Source organism: Chelonoidis abingdonii, chromosome 1 (genome assembly GCF_003597395.2).
Source record: "Chelonoidis abingdonii isolate Lonesome George chromosome 1, CheloAbing_2.0, whole genome shotgun sequence".
Classification (NCBI taxonomy): Eukaryota; Metazoa; Chordata; order Testudines; family Testudinidae; genus Chelonoidis; species Chelonoidis abingdonii.
Genome location: NC_133769.1, coordinates 83,760,946 through 83,779,343, shown reverse-complemented (window position 1 = coordinate 83,779,343; position 18,398 = coordinate 83,760,946). Strand labels below are relative to the sequence as shown.

Genomic DNA, 18,398 nt, shown 5'->3' with positions numbered 1-18,398 from the left:
GTTGGAAGTCCCAGGCCAGCAGCTGTTCAGGTGAGTGAGTGAGGTCACTGAAGAGATTATTGCTGTCTCCCACCGGACCAGAAGCTCAGTACTGTCTCCTCCCTCCAGGTGAGTGAGTGCTGGGGGGAGGGGACGGGAGAAGAAAGGCTATGGCTTGCAGCCTCTCTCCCTGCCCCCCTCCTGACCTGCACTCAGCCTACCTCTGGTCATGAGCAGAGCAGTCAGCATCTCTGGTTGCCAGAGAGAGACTGCTGCTTAAGAGCTGCCTGGAGACAGCCGGCCAGCGCGGGCCGGCTGGGGCCCTGTCAGGCAGCGGGGCCCGGGGCAAATTGCCCCACTTGCCCCCCCCTCTGGGCGGCCCTGCCTTGCAATACTTTTCAGATGCGTAACAAAAGTTACACAGGCAGTTTGTGGAATAGCTATACTTCTCTTGAGTTCCAGACCAGTGCCTGAACTAGAAGATGAGGAAGGCAGACAAAATAAATACAGTACAGCACAACATGGTTTTCCTAACCTTGTCAGCTCAGAATCACATGGAAGCATGTGGATGACTCTATTGCAACAGGGTCGTTTATGGTTTCTCTTCGTTTAGTAGCTCTATCTAAGTACTGACAAGCAGGACTGGCGCTAGGGGTTTTAGCACCCAAGGCACATGGCAATTTCGCCACCCTGTGCGCTGCTCCCACAGCTCCGGTGGAGCTGCCGCAGTCGTGCCTGTGGGAGGTCCACCGGAGCCACACGAGCAGCCGACCATCCAGAGCCACGACTGCAGCAGCACTTCTACCTTGTTTGTTCTTCTCACCATGTCATGCTGGTCAGTCTTAGCTCATTCACCTGTCTGTTATGCATCTAGTACAGCGCAGTAGCTGTAGCTCACAAACTTGCCATTTCCAGAAGTAACAGCTAAGGGATCTTACAGCCTTTGTGTGTGTATGTCTCTCTCTCTGGCTTCTGGAACTCCACATACAAGAATTGTTCTTTCCTGTGTAGAAATACAGTAACACACCACAATCCAAAATTTTGTCCTTTCTAATTATTTTTTCTTTGCAGTTCTCTACAAGGTCTTAGTGCTAGATTTCTCTGTACCAAAGCCCAGGGGTTTTTAATTCTTTCATTTATTACAAGTGTGCAGTACATGGATTTTAAGGTTACATGCTATGCTACAATCTTAAGAAAGCAGCACTGGCAATTATTTCTCAAGATGCAGGTACATTATTTTCCCCTTCTTTTGCCTGAACCCTCAGCTGAACTGGAACTCTTCTTGACACCACTGAGGCAAGGGAGGAAAGAGGGCAACTATGGCTATAAGCGATCTCTGCACTCCCTCACTTCTCAGGGCTGCCTGGGGCTGGTTCAGCTCCCAGCATGATTTAAAAGAGCCTTAGGGCTGCTCTAATTTACTCTAACTTGTAATAGCTTCTAGAGACCAATAAGCCAAATGGGGACTGCCACTCTAGTCTTGCCACCTCTCTCCAAACAGGTGTGTAACCAGTAAAGGCCCTGTTTACTGTTGCCCCCATACCCTGTGTGCAAAGTGGCCGCCCAGCGGGCAGAGCAATTGGGGCAATTTGCCCCGGGCCCTGCGGGGCCCCCATGAGAGTTTTTCAGGGCCTCCGGAGCTGCTTCTGCTCCCAGTCTTCGCCGGCGGAGGGTCCCCTGTGGCCAAATTACCGCCGAAGCGGGACCTGCCGCCGAAGTGTAGCCGGGTCTTCAGCGGTAATTCGGCAGCAAGGGGCCCCCGCCGCAGGTCTTCGGAGCGAAGGACTCCCTGCCGCTGAATTACTGCCGAAGTAGGGGCCCCCCTCTGCCGAAGACCCCAGACCCCCGGAATCCTCTGGGTAGCCCTGGTTAAAGGGCTCCCACTCTGAGCTGTCAGCACCCTGCACTGACTTTGGCCTGCACCAAGTACAGCACAACAGTGTACGCCCACTGCTGGAACAATTTGAATAGTGGGGGTGCTGAGAGCCATTGAACCAGCCCGTACACCCCATACCTGATGGAAAGCAGGTCAAGCCAGCACCCAGCCCTGGGAATTAAACCCAACCAGCAGCAAGCCCCTGGCTAACGCCTGCCCCCAAGGGGAGGGTCCGGTTGGGCTTCCCGCCCGTGGTGGGAGCGAGCAAACCCGGCTTGGTAACGCGTTAAACTTCCCTCTCCGTTGTCGCGGCCTCTGCTCCCCATTCCCGGAGGCTGTGGGAGGAGAGGGAGGTGAAAGGCGTGTCTCGCCCCGGCTCCGGCTGCCGCTGCTTCTACTGCGCCTGCTGCTGGAGGCAGAGCGGCGCTATAAAAGAACTGGCGCGGCGCTGGGTTTGGCCTCAGTCAGCGCCTCTGCTCACGCCGTGGAGTCAGCGAGCAGCGCGGCTTGCGAGCCAAGGGGCCGTGGAGAGAGTGGGCGCTCGCTCCGGGCAACCCCAATGCGTGGACTATCTGCGGCTGCACTATGCTGGAGCCACAGTGCCGCTGAAGGGAGATTGCACGCGGCCGGCTGGGCTGGACTGCAGCGCTGTCGTTCCTTATGAAGAAGACACAAGTGAGTACACAGACCCAGCGCGCTTCAGGAGGCAGGGAGCATCCGAGGTGCTGGGGGATGGAGGGCTCAAGGAGGCGCGCAGCTCAGTGGGAACTTTTCTAAAAAAAAAATTTGCGTGCTGGGGGCGAATCTGGTCACTGGCTAGACCCATGCAAAGAAAAGCGTTCAAGATGCAGGCGCCAGAAGTAATTCGGGAGCCAGCTTGCCCTACCTGGCTGTGTAACTGGTTTTAGGTGAGATTGGCTGCTGTTCGCTAAGATCTGCTTCAGGCTCTGGAGTATTAAAGGGCTTAGTTTATTAAAATCTCGGTTATTAGAGAGACTCATAGCTGCTAACACGTGGATTTGGGTGGAATAGAAATGTAAACCCCTTTTCCACCACCTAAGTCTCAGCAGGTTAGGTGCTTCAGGTTCAGCTGTCACTAACGCGAGACAGTGCTAGCATGGGAAGCGGGAAGTTCTGGACGCCTTGCAAGAGCAGATCGGTTCCAATGATTAATAACAACATAGCTATTTTACGGAGGTGGGGGGCTTGAAGAATTCCTTCCTATCGGCATTCTCATGTACCAAGCAATTTGTGGAAAAGTTCCAAGAAAGTAAAAATCTAATCATAGAAGATCTCAGAAGTCAGCTGAGAATATGACCTCAATAAATAAGTTACATATGTTGTGTGCGATAGACACATTAGAAACGTATGTGCTACACACAGTGGACCCACAACATGAAATAACTCGAGGCGAAATATAGGTCATGGGTCACTAGCTTCATTCAGGCTTGTACTATATAGCATGTCAAATACATTTTAGATGGCTATTTGGCATTCTTCCCCTTGCCCTTTCCCACCCCAGTAATAAAGAATTGCTCTGTACATTTGGTGGATTATGTGCCATTATTTCTCCAAGTTCTATGTGAGATTACAATTACTGTACTGTTTACATTTTAAAAAGGGGGTGAGGGAAGGCACAGTTGGTAAGAAGGCATCAGGAAAATAATCTTATTTCAAAAATCACCAGAAACTGTTTGTTAAAGGCAAGAGTTTTGGGCCTGATCCTGCAAGGTGCTGAGTACCCTCAACTACCACAGACATCAGAGAGAGCCAAGGGTACCTCAGAAGATCGTGCTGTTGGAGAGGGAGAAGGAATAGTGGAACTCATGCCATGCCCTACTCTCACTGCTCCCTTTGGTGAGCAGCTGCTAGCCTTCTGGTGACTGCTGGTTCACCTTTCTCCTTATCTGGAGGCTCCCCACTTTGCTCCTCTCCTCTCTCTGTTACTGCTGCACACGCATGGTCCCTTTCCCTGATCATTCATTTAGAGCCTTGGGTGCACATCTAGGACTAATGGGCTATGGTTTAAAAAAAAAAAATCACTCTGAAAAAAATCAGGAAAAATTTCCTACCTGTGATCTACTAAGTGGCTAATAGTCTCCCAAGAGAAGTGGTGGAACAGGAAGTCTCCATCACTTGGAATGTTTAAAATTGGCCCAGAGATGGCAGTAGAAAATATACTGTGTAGAGACAAGAACTTTCTGGCAGTAGCTCTAGGTGTCAGCACTAATTAATCTTTTCCATCTTTAATGTATGTGACATCCAACCACATGTTTATACTAAAATGATCAAGATGTAAATTGCCATGTCTTAACATTCACTTGTGCTGAATGGGGGTGGCTGACACCTCCAAACTATTGTTTCAAACCGTGTGAGCAAATTCAGCAAAGCAGCAGTGAACATGTTATTCACTAGTGTTGCTTTGCTATAATCTTTTTTTTATACTTTTGTTTAAAATGGGTTGGATACCAGAAGAGAGCCAGCATGTTGTTCTAACCCCTACCAGCTTACTTTTAAACTTGTTTATGGGGAAGAGAATGAAATTGTTCAGCAAGTAGTCAAGAATTATGGTAAAGTAATTTACAGTCCTAGTGAAAGGAAATTTTCAACTTTTTTTAAATATCAAAACATTTTTCCAAATGCACAAATACAGAGCAAAGCAGGCATAATTGATCCCACCCATTCAGCTGGGAAAAGCAGGAAGTCCTGGCATTCCATAGCATATGGCTTAGCTCAGGGGTTTTCAAATCGTGGCTTATCTTTGTGGAACTGCTTCTGTCATTGATGTGAAGCAACTTGTCAGCCTTCAAGCAGTTGTGCTCCCCTCCCCCTCCCACCCCGAACTTAACCCGTCCCCCACAAACAAACCACCAAACAGCACAATAATTTGCATCCTGCAGAGCTTTTGCGTGTTCTTTTCAGAATTCAACCTGTGAGCTAAGGTGATGAGTTAGCAAACAGACAGGAGGAGAAAACCAAACCAATCATCACCCTGAAGAGATCAAAGCAGAGGGAACTGTAAACTGAAAGATTTTTTCACTAGAACTATTCATTTCTACACACAGAGAAAGAAAACTACAAAATGGTGTGTTTAATCAAATAGTGGAATTGCATTGAAGTGAGTTAGTGTTGTCTTGTTACTCCCTTTTTACATAAACATCCATTATGATTGCTGCAGAGAAAAGGAGGGGGATTGGAAGGCTGGAAAGGAAGTTGTTCACTAGATCTGTGTTAAGAAAGGTCAAGCTGAGCAAGATCAGACTGCCTTGAAAAACTACTTAAATAGAAAAAAGAGAATCTTAGTTTCTTACATTTAAGATAATGTTACACAAGACTAAGGTGTTTAACTATTTCAACTAACAGAGTGGTAGCCATGTTAGTCTGTGTCAGCAAAAAGAACGAGGAGTACTTTTTGCTGTGGCACCTGAGAGACTAACATTTATTTGAGCATAAGCTTTCCTGGGCTTATGCTCAAATAAATTTGTTAGTCTCTAAGGAGCCACAAGTACTCGTTCTTTTTATTTCAGCTAAGGGACTAGTTGAGGGATACCTATCTACAAGTAAAGTGCTGATGGACAGTGGAAAAAAAATGTGCTGTTAAAAACTTGGTACAACAGAACATGATCAAGTTTATCATTTTATTTGCTGCAGTCATACAGTCTGTGACCTGACAAAATTAGGGATACTGCAAAGAACTGGTTCATCAATAATTTAAATGCTGAAACTGTTTCTTCAAAAACTATGCATTTTGGTAAAAAATAAAATCTCTATTTTAAACATACCAACAGCTCCTGACTATGTCAAAAAATGATGCTAATTCTCTTTTTAAAATATGATTTAACATTTAGGGTCCAATCCTGCCCATTTTTACTATGTGACTAGTCCCATTGAAGTAATCTAATTGAAGGATTACTCTCATGAGAGGATTTGCAGGATAATGCTCTTAGTAATTAAACATTAATACTGGAAGTGAGTCTATATTCTTTTATATAATATTTTATAATATTACATAATATGAAAACAAACAATATCACTTATAGCAAAACAGCCTTTTAAATATGAGAAAATATGGCGAGTAATGATGCTATAATACTGTTTACCAGAATATTTAGTACATCTCTGACTTTCTTATTCTTTGTTTAATTAAGGATAATCTAAATTGGTTCAGATTCATTAAGAAACAGTACAGGAAGGGGTCATCACCCAGAGCTAACTAGAAAAACTGGAGCTAGTGATAGTGGCACCCACTATTGAAATGGCTAAATGTGTCAGAATTTTGACCTGCAACATCAGGCTAGACACAACCTCCTTGAGACCTTAATAGTGGAAAAGAGCTTAAGGCAAAATGAAGCTTTTCACTGTTGAATGGGTGCATTCATTGCCAGTGGTTACGTGACCTTCTGGGCTTCGTTCAAGGGACAGTCCTAGCTTTACTACATTCTTCGGCACTGGAGAGGAAGCCTGTGTATTAGTATGAAGTACAATCAAACTATATAAGAAGGAAGCTGGCAGAAAGCGGAGAAGCAAATTATATATTTCTGTCCTGCATAATAGCATGCTAAAACAAAAAAGATGTGTTCAGTGCAAAACAATGGATTGTGAAAGCATTCAGAGGCATTCCCAACAAACGAAGGTTGAACTTCTAATCAGTCTCTCCTGCCCTGCACAGTTATTCAAATGGATTGCAGTGTGTAGCTCTCTTTCTCCTCTTGAAGTCCACAGAAGTAAAGTATGGATCTCCACAGGTGCTGCTTCGGAGACAGAACAGAATCTCTAGGAGCTAGGAGGATGCCATACCTTAACCAGTCCTCAGAGAACTGAGCTGAAAGTCCAGATAGGGTTTCCTCCCCACCCAGTTTTGATTCTGTCTCTAGAAGACCAGTTTACTTAATTTGTTGTGGACAGTGCACTATGAACACTCTGAGGAAGGCTTATGAAGAAACACCAGCAGGATGGTCTAAAAGACTGCTGTGTTTTTTGGGGGTGCTTTTGGATATTTAATATGATTTGCCCTGCTTGCTTGCATTTCATATCCTGGGTTTGTGTGCCTGTAATTTGTGATCCAGTATAGGGGGAAATTTCTTCTATAATATGAAATATGTCCCAATAATCTGTTTCTGACATGTAAGTCTGACTTTATCACTGAAATTCACGTTGTCCTATTGTTCAACCAATTAAAACTGAGATGCTAGCTAAAGTTACTGCTGTCCTATCAGTTTGATGTTATGTGGCTTAATGGTACACTGGCTCATATAATCACCACATGGTGCGAAAGTTCAGTGTTGGCAAAATGTTCACTTTGGCTTGGGGAGGGCAGTGCTAAGTATGTAGGATGTAAACATAGCACCCATTTATTTAAAGCAAAGCATGAAAAATATCCCTCTATGCAATTGCATTTGAGTGGTGTGGGAACTGACAGATGAAAATGGAAGAGTTTATTCTATATTTGGTCTTTGGTATGCCAGATTAGTTAACCTTCCAAATACACTGCAAACTGATCTGTTTTCCTGGGATTTGAGATGAAGGAGATGGAAGAATATAACGTGAGTGGAGAGAGGAAGGTTCACTTTTTTTGACTTTTATTTGCTGGTAATTATCTGAGCTGGGGCAGTGTATTTAACTGCATTTATGAATTTTTATTCTGTGAGTTTTTAATATGAACACACATTTAATGTAGTAAATAAATTCTTGTATACAGCATATATTGATTGTGGTGGGAGGTTTTAATTATTATTACCAGACGTAAGTGTAAATATCAGATGTTTATCTGTTTAAGAATTAAAATGGAAAACATAATACACTTAGGATCTGCCAGGAAAAAATAAAATTCTGGGTCAAGTGTTTTTGATTAAAACAATGTCCATGCAAAATTGTTGAGGTTAATGAAGGCTGATAAATAATTTCCGCTGAGATAAGTGTCTACTCAATTTACTAACTTAGATTAGCAAACACTTTGCGTCATGATAACATAGACTATAAACTATATTAGATGAATGGTGGTCGTGGATGGGGAAACCATCCTAAAACCATCTTGAAGAACTGTACTCTAGGTTTAGATCTCTTTGGGTCCTTGCACACCCCAAACCTCCATTGACTTTAATGACAGTTTCTGGACATGCAAGAACTATAAGGTCAGAGCGAAGGGGCCAAATCTTACCAGCTTTTCAGAAACTACTGTATGGCACATAGCAAGTTATACTACTTAAGTCTCTTGACATAATTAAAGCAAAGTTCATTCTTGGAAATGAATACAGGACTGAACTGTGTTGCCAAATCATTCCACATGCTGAAGTCAAGACTCTGTAGGACAGATCAGGAAGACGGGTTTTGTTCTATTTACAGTGCAAGATTGACCATATTTTAACCCTGTTAATGAGCAATCATCTTCGCCGACTGGCGCTTCATACACCGCGCCCGGCTGAACTGCGTCCCGCTCAACGGAGCCGTCCGCCACGGGAACCGGGACAAGCGCTGCAGGAAGTGCGGGTACACCCTGGAGACCCTGCCCCACGTCCTGTGCAGCTGCAAACCCCACGCCAGAGCCTGGCAGCTGCGCCACAACGCCGTCCAGGACCGCCTAGCGAAGGCCATCGCCCCACACCTCGGTGAGATCGCGGTCAACCGCACCATCCCCGGCACCGACAGCCCGCTGCGGCCAGACATCGTCGTCACGGACGAGGAGCGGAAAAAGATCATCCTCGTCGACGTGACCATCCCGTTCGAGAACAGGACCCCGGCGTTCCGCGAAGCCCGAGCCCGCAAACTCGAGAAATACGCCCCCTTGACTGACACCCTGCGGGCGAAGGGCTACGAGGTCTACACCGACGCTCTGATCGTCGGGGCGCTGGGCGCCTGGGACCCCTGGAACGAACGTGTGCTCAGGGCCTGTGGGGTGGGCCGTCGCTATGCGCGACTCATGAGACGCCTGATGGTCTCGGACACTATCCGGTGGTCTAGAGACATTTACATCGAACACATCACCGGCCACCGCCAATACCAGGAGTGAGCCGATGTGGCTCCACGCACCCACGGGGGGGAGGGGGAAACCCTTACAACCCCCCTACCAAACCATATCCCCTGAGTCCTGAACTTACCAATCTGGATCCCACCACGTGAGGGTCACCCTGTCCCCATTACCCGGCCCGCTTACTCATACCCATGACTGTGTGTAGCCCACTCTATGAGCGATGTACCCTCACTGCCCCCCTACTATATCTTGACCCCAACCACCGTACACCCCGCATTGGGGACATTACAGGCTGTGTGTACTATATGCTGAACCGTAACCAGTTGCCAGCGTCCCCCCATGCTCTGTATGTTTCCCCCGATGACCAACGACTGACACATCAAACCCTTTGTATCACCTTTCTTTAATATTTTCTAATAAACATTTAAATCTGAGCACCTTATAGTCTTTTACCGTATGGATCCTCACCAGGTCCTGTGAGAGATGGAAATACTATTATTATATTACACATGAGAAACTGAGTCACAGAGAGACTAAGGCCCAGAATTTTAACGGCATTGAAAGGCCTAAGTGACTTAGAGTGTAATCCCATTTTCAGTAGCGACTTAAGCACTTAGGCTCTTAAGTCTCATTGAAAGTCAATTACTTACCTTTAAAATGGGAGCCTGAGTGAATTACAAAGTGTACGCAGTGGAGCAGGGGATTAAACCCTGATCTCCTGAATCAGGGAATCACTCCTGGCTAGTGACCCAACCATCTTTCCTCCCTATTGAGGAAACTTCTGTAGTTTCTTCAGTATGAAAAAGACCTCTTACTCATTACGTTAATGTTGCATGCACAGGAATGGTTAAAAGATTGTATTTTTTAACTTGATTCAAATTAAGGGCCTGATTTCGCCATCCTTACTCACATCTAGTAGACCCATTGATTTTCAGTAAGATATTACACATGGTGAATAAGGGTAGCAGAATCTGTCTCTAATAATTTAGATATGTTAAACCTATTACTTTTTTTTAATTTGAGAGTTTTCTATTACAATTTAATAGAAGAGTAATTTAAAACTGTCTAAAGAACATACTCTGTTTCTTCCAAATATAATTGTAATTGTTTTTAAATAATGTGACCTAACATAATAACTTCCCCAGATACATATTTAATTGAAATATATATAACTGGTGTTAATGATGGGTAGCTCAAAAGTTTTGGAAAATTGTTATAGATACTTATCTAATTATCTGATTAGTTTGTGAATTTTTCCAGCTCCCTTTACTTTATAATCTCACCTTTTGTCTCCAGCATTTCTTACTTGCCTCCTTACTTGTTATATTGCTCTCCTATTAGGACAATGGACCTAGATCAATATCCAGTGTCCTCTCCAGAAATTATTCTTCCAGTTGTGGGCTTATAGATCTCGCTGTTTGTGAAGGTTTGAAGATCTCTGCAACTTATATCCTTATAAAAATTATGGCTGACGATTAAAAAATAAATTGTGATTTAATTAAAAAAATTGTGATTCATCATGCCATTAAACACACTGTTAAACAATAATAGAATACCCTTTATTTTGATTTCAATTATAACGCAGAATACAAAGTATACAATGCTCACTTTATATTTATCTTTATTACAAATAGTTGCACTGTAAAAGAACAAGACAGTATTTTTCAATTCACCTAATACAAGTACTGTAATGCAATTACTTCATCATGAAAGTTGAACTTATAAATGTATAATTATGTTCAAAAAATAACGACTTTCAAAAATTAAAAAATATAAAATTCAGACCAGTGCTGGGCAGCCTGCAGGATAATCCGTTGGCGGACCGCGAGAAACTTGTTTACATTGACCGTCTGCAGGCACGGCCACCAGCAACTCCCAGTGACTGTGATTCGCCAGTCCCAGCCAATAGCAGTGTGGGAAGCAGTGGCCAGCACATCCCCGTGGCTTTCTGTAGCTCCCATTGGCCAAGAGCTGCGGATGGCCGTGTCGTGGATGGTCAATGTAAACAAACTGCCTCGTAGCCCGCCAGCAGATTACCGTGACAGGCCATGTGTTGGCAGTGGGCCGCAGGTTGCCCACCACTGCTTTAGATCCTACAAGTCCACTCAGTCCTATTTCTTGTTCAGCCAATCGCTCAGACAGACAAATTTGTTTACATTTGCAGGAGATCATGCTGCCCGCTTTTTGTTTACAATGTCACCTGAAAGTGAGAACAGGTGTTCGCATGGCACTATTGTAACCGGCGTCGCAAGATACTTACATGCAAGATTCACTAAAGATTCATATGTCCCTTCATGCTTCAACCACCATTCCAGAGGACATGTGTCCATGCCAATGGCAGGTTCTGCTCAATAATGATCCAAAGCAGTGCGGACCAATGCATGTTCATTTTCATCATCATGAGTCAGATGCCCACAGCGAAGTGATTTTCTTTTTTGGTGGTTCAGGTCTGTAGTTTCCACACAGAGTGGTTTCTATTTTAAGACCTCATAGACTTTAGAGAGAAGGGACCATTTGAATCATGCTAGTCTGACCTCCTGCACAATGCAGGCCACAGAATCTCACCCATGCACTTCAATAACAACCCCTAACACTTGTCTGAGTACTGAAGTCCTCAAATTGTGGTTTGAAGACCCAAGCTGCCAGAGAATCCACCAGCAAGTGAACCAGTGCCCCATGTGCAGAGGAAGGGACAATCTCCAGGGACTCTCCAATACTGCCCTGGAGGAAAATTCCTTTCCGATCCCCAAATAAGGATCAGTAAACCCTGAGCATGTGGGCAAGACTCACCACCAGCCCACAGGAAAGAATTCTCTGTAGTCCTCAGATCCATCCATCTAACATCCTAATCCAGCACCACATGGGCATACTTACGCTGCTGATAATCAAAGACATTATCAAATTAAATGCCAAAAGAATTAGGCTATCCCATTATACCATCCCTCCATAAACTTATCAAGCTTAGTCTTAAAGCCAGATATTCTTTTGCCCCCACTACTCCCACTTGAAAGGCTGTCCAAGAACTTCGCTCTCTAATGGTAGAAACCTTCGTCTAATTCAAGTCTACACTTCCTAGGGTCCAGTTTAATACTCCATTTGTTCATTGTAGTCCACATTGGACTAAGGCTAAAATAATTTCCTCTCCTCCTAATATTTATCCCTCTGATATATTTATAAAGAACACATCAATCTCCCCTCACTTCTTTTGGTATGGCTAAATCAAGCCAAGGACCTCTTTGAGTCTCCTTTCATAAGACATGGTTATTCCATTCCTCGGATCATCCTAGTCCCTGTCTCTGAACCTGTTCCAGTTTGCATTAACTTCTTTAAACCGTGGGAGAACCAGAAAATGCACAACAGTATTAGCTCAGATGAGGTTCTCAACGAAGCCTTGTATACACAGTACTGAGAAGCATGCCGCACACCGTCATCCTATCTGAGATTTTGCGAAAGGCTGCTTCAGATCCTTAATCTTGGTTTGAGTGACTTAGTAAGAGCTATCGTTAGAAACTCCATTGGTACCTTTTTGTGTTTGCGAAATTCTGGCAGTGAAAGTGTTCTTAAAAATAACGTGGCTGAAGTCTCATCGAGACTACTATAACATTAAATATATGGCAGAATGCGATAAAATAGAGCTGAGACATACAATATTCTCCCCAATGGCCATTCAGTCAGCAATTTAATTAACATTTTTTAAACGACACATCAGCATGGAAGCATGTCCTCTAGAATGCTGTCCAAAGCATGAAGGACTATATGAAATGTTTAGCATATTTGGCACATATATACCTGCAAATGCAAGCTATAAAAGTCCCATGTGAACAATGTTCTCACTTTGGTGTCATTCGTAAAATAAGGGCTGTCTCACTACGGGGGGGAATCGATCTTAGATTACACAACTACTATGTGAATAACGGTAGCTGAAGTCTGAACATCTAAAAATCGGATTACTCATCCGTCCTCACCGCTGCGGGAATCAATGTTCCGCGGCCCCCCTTGTCGATTCCGGAACTCCGTGGGGTTGGTGGAGTTCCAGATCGATATAAGCGCGTTCAGGGATAGATATGATCGGGCGGGTAGTCTAGGACCGTAGCCCTAAGAAGTGAGCAGCATTATCTTCCCGTAAATGAAACAAACTTGTTGTCTTAGTGATGTTGGCTGAACGAGAAGCAGGACTTGAGTGGAATTGTAGAATCTAAAGTTTTGCCATTGTTTGTTTTTGAAGTGCAGTTATCAACAAAAAATCTACCCTTGAAAGTAGCACTTCAGAATAAAGAGATTGCACTTGTACTTACAGGAGCTGACTGAAAAGCTTATGCTCCATACATTTGGTTAGTCTATAAGATGCCATAGGACTCTTTGTCATTTTGACAAATAACTGTTTACTTTTAGAGTGTTAGCCGTGTTAGTCTGTAATCAGCAAAAACAACTAGGTGATCCTTGGGGACTTAGAGACTAACCAGGTTTATTTGGGCATAAGCATTTGTGAGCTAAAACCCATTTCATCAGAGGCATGGAGTGGAAAATACAGAAGCAAGTGATAAATACAAAGCATCATGAAAAGAAGTGGGAGTTGCCTTACCAAGGTGGAAAGATACTAACAACGAGCCATCCAATTAAGGTGCCGAGGGCTAATTCCAACAGTTGACCAGAAGGGGTGAATACAAGGGAGGAAAAAATCACTTTTGTAGTCCTCATGAGGCTGAATGTATCAGGTGGCTCATTTCAAACAGTTGACAAGAAGAGTGAGGTATTCCGTAGAGGAAATTGTTTATTGTAGTGACCCAATCACTCCTCGTCTTTATCAGGCTAATTTGATAGGTGTCCTCGGCACCCCTACTTGATAAAGGCAAACTCCATCTTTTTCATTGCGGTGATATTTATACTGCCTCTGTTATTTCTCCACTCATGCTAACTGAATGAAGTGGTGTTTCGCCACGAAGCTTTCATTGCCCACAATAAATTTGGTTGTCTCCTAGGATGCCACAAGGACTCACTTGTTTTTTACTGTTCTTTTTTGTTTATTCATTTTTACAGTGCATGTTTGTATAATAAAGTGAAGCCACTGGTTCCTTTATGTCTGTGTACGTAATGAATCAGATAATTTGCAAAATTAAACAAAAATCGAATATAATAAAATTCATAGTGGGTATCTATTGTTTAACAGTGCAATTAAAACTGGCCAATTAATTACGATTATATTTTGAGTTAATCACTATGAGTTTAACCAGCAATTATATGAACAGTCCTAAATCAAATTTCAAATGTGAATTTAGATCACTGTCTTCGTGAACCATTTTGAAGTATGAAGAAAAGGACTTGAATTTACTTTGTTTTACAATCTTGTAGCTTATGGGAGAAGCCATTTAAAGTTATGAAGATAAGCAAGGATTCCTGACGAGAGTTTTCCAGTGCATCGGGTTATACCTAGAGCTCTACACATGGGAAACACAAGAAAGAGGCTGTTGTGCCATTATTTATTGCCTGCCTCGCATTAACTGGTCAGTAGCATATCTTTCACTTCTGAAAGATATCTTGATCAAAGAACTGATCTGATTTAATTTTTGGCTATATTTCAGGTTCTTTCTCTGCTTTCTTACCAGAGACACATATTACTACTTGTTATATTCACAGCTGTGCTCATAGACTTCAAGGTATCTGTTCAGAAAGTTGCGAACCTTTCAGCATGCAAGTCCATCGAACGGTAATCCGCTGCGGAGCTGCAGGAGACATTTTGTTACAATTGCCGTCTGCACGGATATGGCCACTGCAGCTCCAGCAGCCATCCAAAGAGACCCCATTCTTAGTTTGTTTCGCGGCCACGGAGATTGCGGGAGCCCATGGGCGACTAGCCTGGCCGTGCCACTTCCGCATGCCAGCTCCCATAGGCCCCACAAGACCTGCCCTTCTGAAATGATCCTAACCTTGGTTGAGTTCTCACGTACCTAAAAACCATGTTTACAAGACTCCTAAGTTACAGACTCACCATTTACTCTAGTTCAGGGGTCAGCAACCTTTTCAGATTGTTGTGCCGAGTCTACGCATGCCAGTAATACATTTTAATGTTTATAGAAGACTTTCTGTAAGTCTATACATACAATAGTTTAGTTATATATTAAAGTAAATAAGGTTTTTAAAATGTTTAAGAAGCTTCATTTAAAATTAAATTAAAATGCAGAGTCCCCCCGGACCAGTGGCCAGGACCTGGACAGTGTGAGTGCACTGAAAATCAGCTTGCATGCCACCCCTGCTCTAGTTTAAATCTGCAAGTGACCTGTGCCTCATGCTGCAGAGGAAGGTGGAAACCCCCCCAGATGCTCATTCTAATTTCCCATGTGTGCTAGTGGTTGCCATTATAAAGTCAACATTTGCTAACAGTAACCACATTGTGGTATCTGAGATACCACAGTTTTTCATACACCAAGAATAAGAAATAACTTTAAGTGTGTATTAACTGTTGCCAAAGGGTGATTTTTTTTTTTCCCCGCAGTGGTGACCACTGCACATCTACTCCCGTAGCATTTCTATTCTGTTGACAATACCAGATAATGTGCAATGGTGCTTTAAACTCATGTAAGATGGAATTGTTTAGTTGTATAACAACTGATCATATGTGTAGGCTCAAGTGAAGGGGAAGTGTTCAAATTTCAAAGATCCGTCTTTTATTCTTTCCTTATTTTTTTCCCTCTAAGATATGAATCCTTGTAAGTACCTGTCTTGGAATGCTAAATCTTGCTTGCTTTACTGCATAGTCAATTCTGTGAAAGTGCTATCGGATTTCTTTATAGTGCAGGGACATGCAAAATGGAAGGAGTGAATGTAGTGCTTAATTTATAATGAAAGAGGTACTGGTGCTCAAGCAAATAGGTGCTGGGGCTCAAGTGGTTTTATACATTCATAACTAATACAGGAATAAATTATGAAGCCCAAAGGTGCTGGGGCTCAGCCTTGGCACAAATTAAGCACTGAGTGAATAAGTCTAAGGAAAACTAAAGCAAACATTTTTTTCTTGCTGTTATACTGAAAATATTTTATGTGGGCTTGGCCCAATGGGAATACATTTGATATAGCACAGTTGGTATATCAACAGTAAAGTGACATAGATGTTGTACTGTGGAGGGATAGTGCTATTTGAAGCTCTGTTCAGATAAGTATTTTCCTCAGTCTCAGGGCTTGTCTTCACTACAGTATTTGTTCCAGGTACAACTTGATTGTTGCCTCTAACCTAACACACACAAATCTCTAGCTTATGCGAACTAATGCTTTAAATGTAAGCTACTTAGCCCGTAGAGGATATGAGTTGAAGCTGGAATGCGGTTGAAGCTCCAGCTTGTAATGCTGTGGGAATGCGGCTACTGATTACAAACCTGAGTTAGCACAATGTATCAACTGTTTATCTAGTCACTCTTGGTTGCTGGAGTGATGTGGCTGCTTCTCATTGAAGCCAAGCTTGAGTGTAGTAACTCAAGCTAACTGTTGAGGTGGAGACAAGCCTTCAGATGCAATCTGTTCAGCTACTGTGCTCCCTCTCTCTCCTTCATTCTGCTCTTCTTTCCTTCAATTGATTAATTTCAGGGCCCACATCATCTCTAAGTGTGAATTTTACTCCATGTTGCACCCTGAAATAAGTAAGGCAGAGGGCAATTTTTTATTCTTATCACAGTAGAAACTTGGCAGAGTAGAAATTATTTACCTTGTTTTGAGTCCTATATGATATAATCTTAAACCACTGTTTTCATTGGTGCTGAGCATGTATCTTTGAGTATCACTGTTCTCACTGTGAAACCAGGAATATGCTCTCAGATTAAGACAGTTAAAAACTTTTTTGAGAAAGAGAATTCCAGTTTGAATGATTGTCAGGTATTTTAAAAATAGGGGTTTAGGATGATACCTGACTGTAAATATTAGATCACAAAATTGTTCGCATTGAGGAACAACATGGAAATAAAGTTTTCATTAAGTTACAGGTAACAATATTTCTTCCTTATTAACAAAGCAGTACATGTTCTCTGCTTATGCGAGCAATTTGACACTCAGCAATTTCTCTGGATGAGTGCTTAGATTTTCTAACATGTGATCTTTAATTATATAGTTCCTTTGTTTCTTTTTAATAGTTTAATGTATTTTCTTTATATTTTTTAGCTCTTCAATTATACGTGTAATATAACAGTCAAGCCATAAATTGAAATGGTAGTTATCTTGACAGATTACTACCATTTCAACACATTACAAACTCTTCACAAACTGTATCCGTGTGTGTGTATGTTTGTGACTTGTGCAGAGGTCATGTTTATGTATAAAATGGGACTAAGATGTCATGATAACTAACACTGACTTTTAGGGCCTAATTTTAATGGACTGCGATAACACTGAGTCAGGTTTGCTCTATTTAAATGTGCTGCATATCTTCAAAGTAATTTAACAGGTGAAGAGGGATTCTTGGAACTCACAGGAGCTAAAATTGAAACATGTGAATGGTTTATTGTTTCTATGTCTTAAATTCCATTCCTCAGTCACTAATTGTAAATTAAAGCCAGGATGGTTTGTGTCATGCATTCAGTTATGCCATTATTTGGTGAATAAACTTGCATTAAACCTTTTAAAACAGTTACAGATCTGGATGTCAGCTCCCGTTTGAACTGAAGTGCAAGCGAACAGGTTTTTTTTTAATTCAATTTGGAGTCATATGTGGGATTATGAACAATAGGCAACCAATTTAATTTAGAAAACTTGTATAATACTACTTGGCACTCTCCTCTGGATAATATCTAAGCTCCCAATAGGTAATACTGGACAGAATTCCTAGGTTTGGACTATTTTAGAGAGACAAATAATATCCCTAACATTCAGAATTGCTACCTATTTCAAATTATTAAATTTGAGTGATATATATAGCAGTCCTTTCTCCACAACAAAAACTGCAAGCACAAATTAGACTCAAATCTAACTGAGTCATAAAAATAGTATTTTCTTGTACATGCAAGCTTGGCTCTTTTATGTTCAAGGATGTGTGGGTCAAAGACTATCTATGCTTTTAAACAGAACATATTTATATCGGGTTTGGTCCTATCTTAATCACAGTAAAATAACATGCCCCAGGTTTGACTTCTAGCCATTAAAGCACAGAGGTTTTTAATCTGGCTATACCATGATTAGTCCCAAACATTGTTGACTGACTGTTTCCAAATTGGTATAATGCTGGACACGGAAGCGCTAATCTTGATTCAATTAGTCCATGAAACTTTTGCAGTTGTTGTCAATGAGAGCAGGATTGGGCCCTCCAATCATAGCCAGTCTTAGGGTACGTCTACAGTATGGGATTATTCCAATTTTACATAAACCGGTTTATAAAACAGATTGTATAAAGTCGAGTGCACGCGGCCACACTAAGCACATTAATTCGGTGGTGTGCGTCCATGGTCCGAGGCTAGCATCAATTTCCGGAGCGTTGCACTGTGGGTAGCTATTCCATAGCTATCCCATAGTTCCTGCAGTCTCCCCTGCCCCTTAGAATTCTGGGTTGAGAGCCCAGTGGCTGATGAGGCAAAAATCATTGTTGCGGGTGGTTCTGGGTAA

General features: G+C 42.6%; 1 protein-coding gene across 1 annotated transcript in view; it reads left to right on the top strand.

Moving 5' to 3' along the window:
- Positions 1-2,305: 2,305 nt before the first annotated feature.
- KITLG (KIT ligand) overlaps positions 2,306-18,398 on the top strand; it is a 94,145-nt gene continuing 78,052 nt past the window's right edge. The window contains exon 1 of the mRNA XM_032801219.2: positions 2,306-2,530. Coding sequence (XP_032657110.1) covers positions 2,516-2,530 — 15 coding nt within the window. The 5' untranslated portion in view covers positions 2,306-2,515. The remainder of the gene's footprint in view (positions 2,531-18,398) is intronic.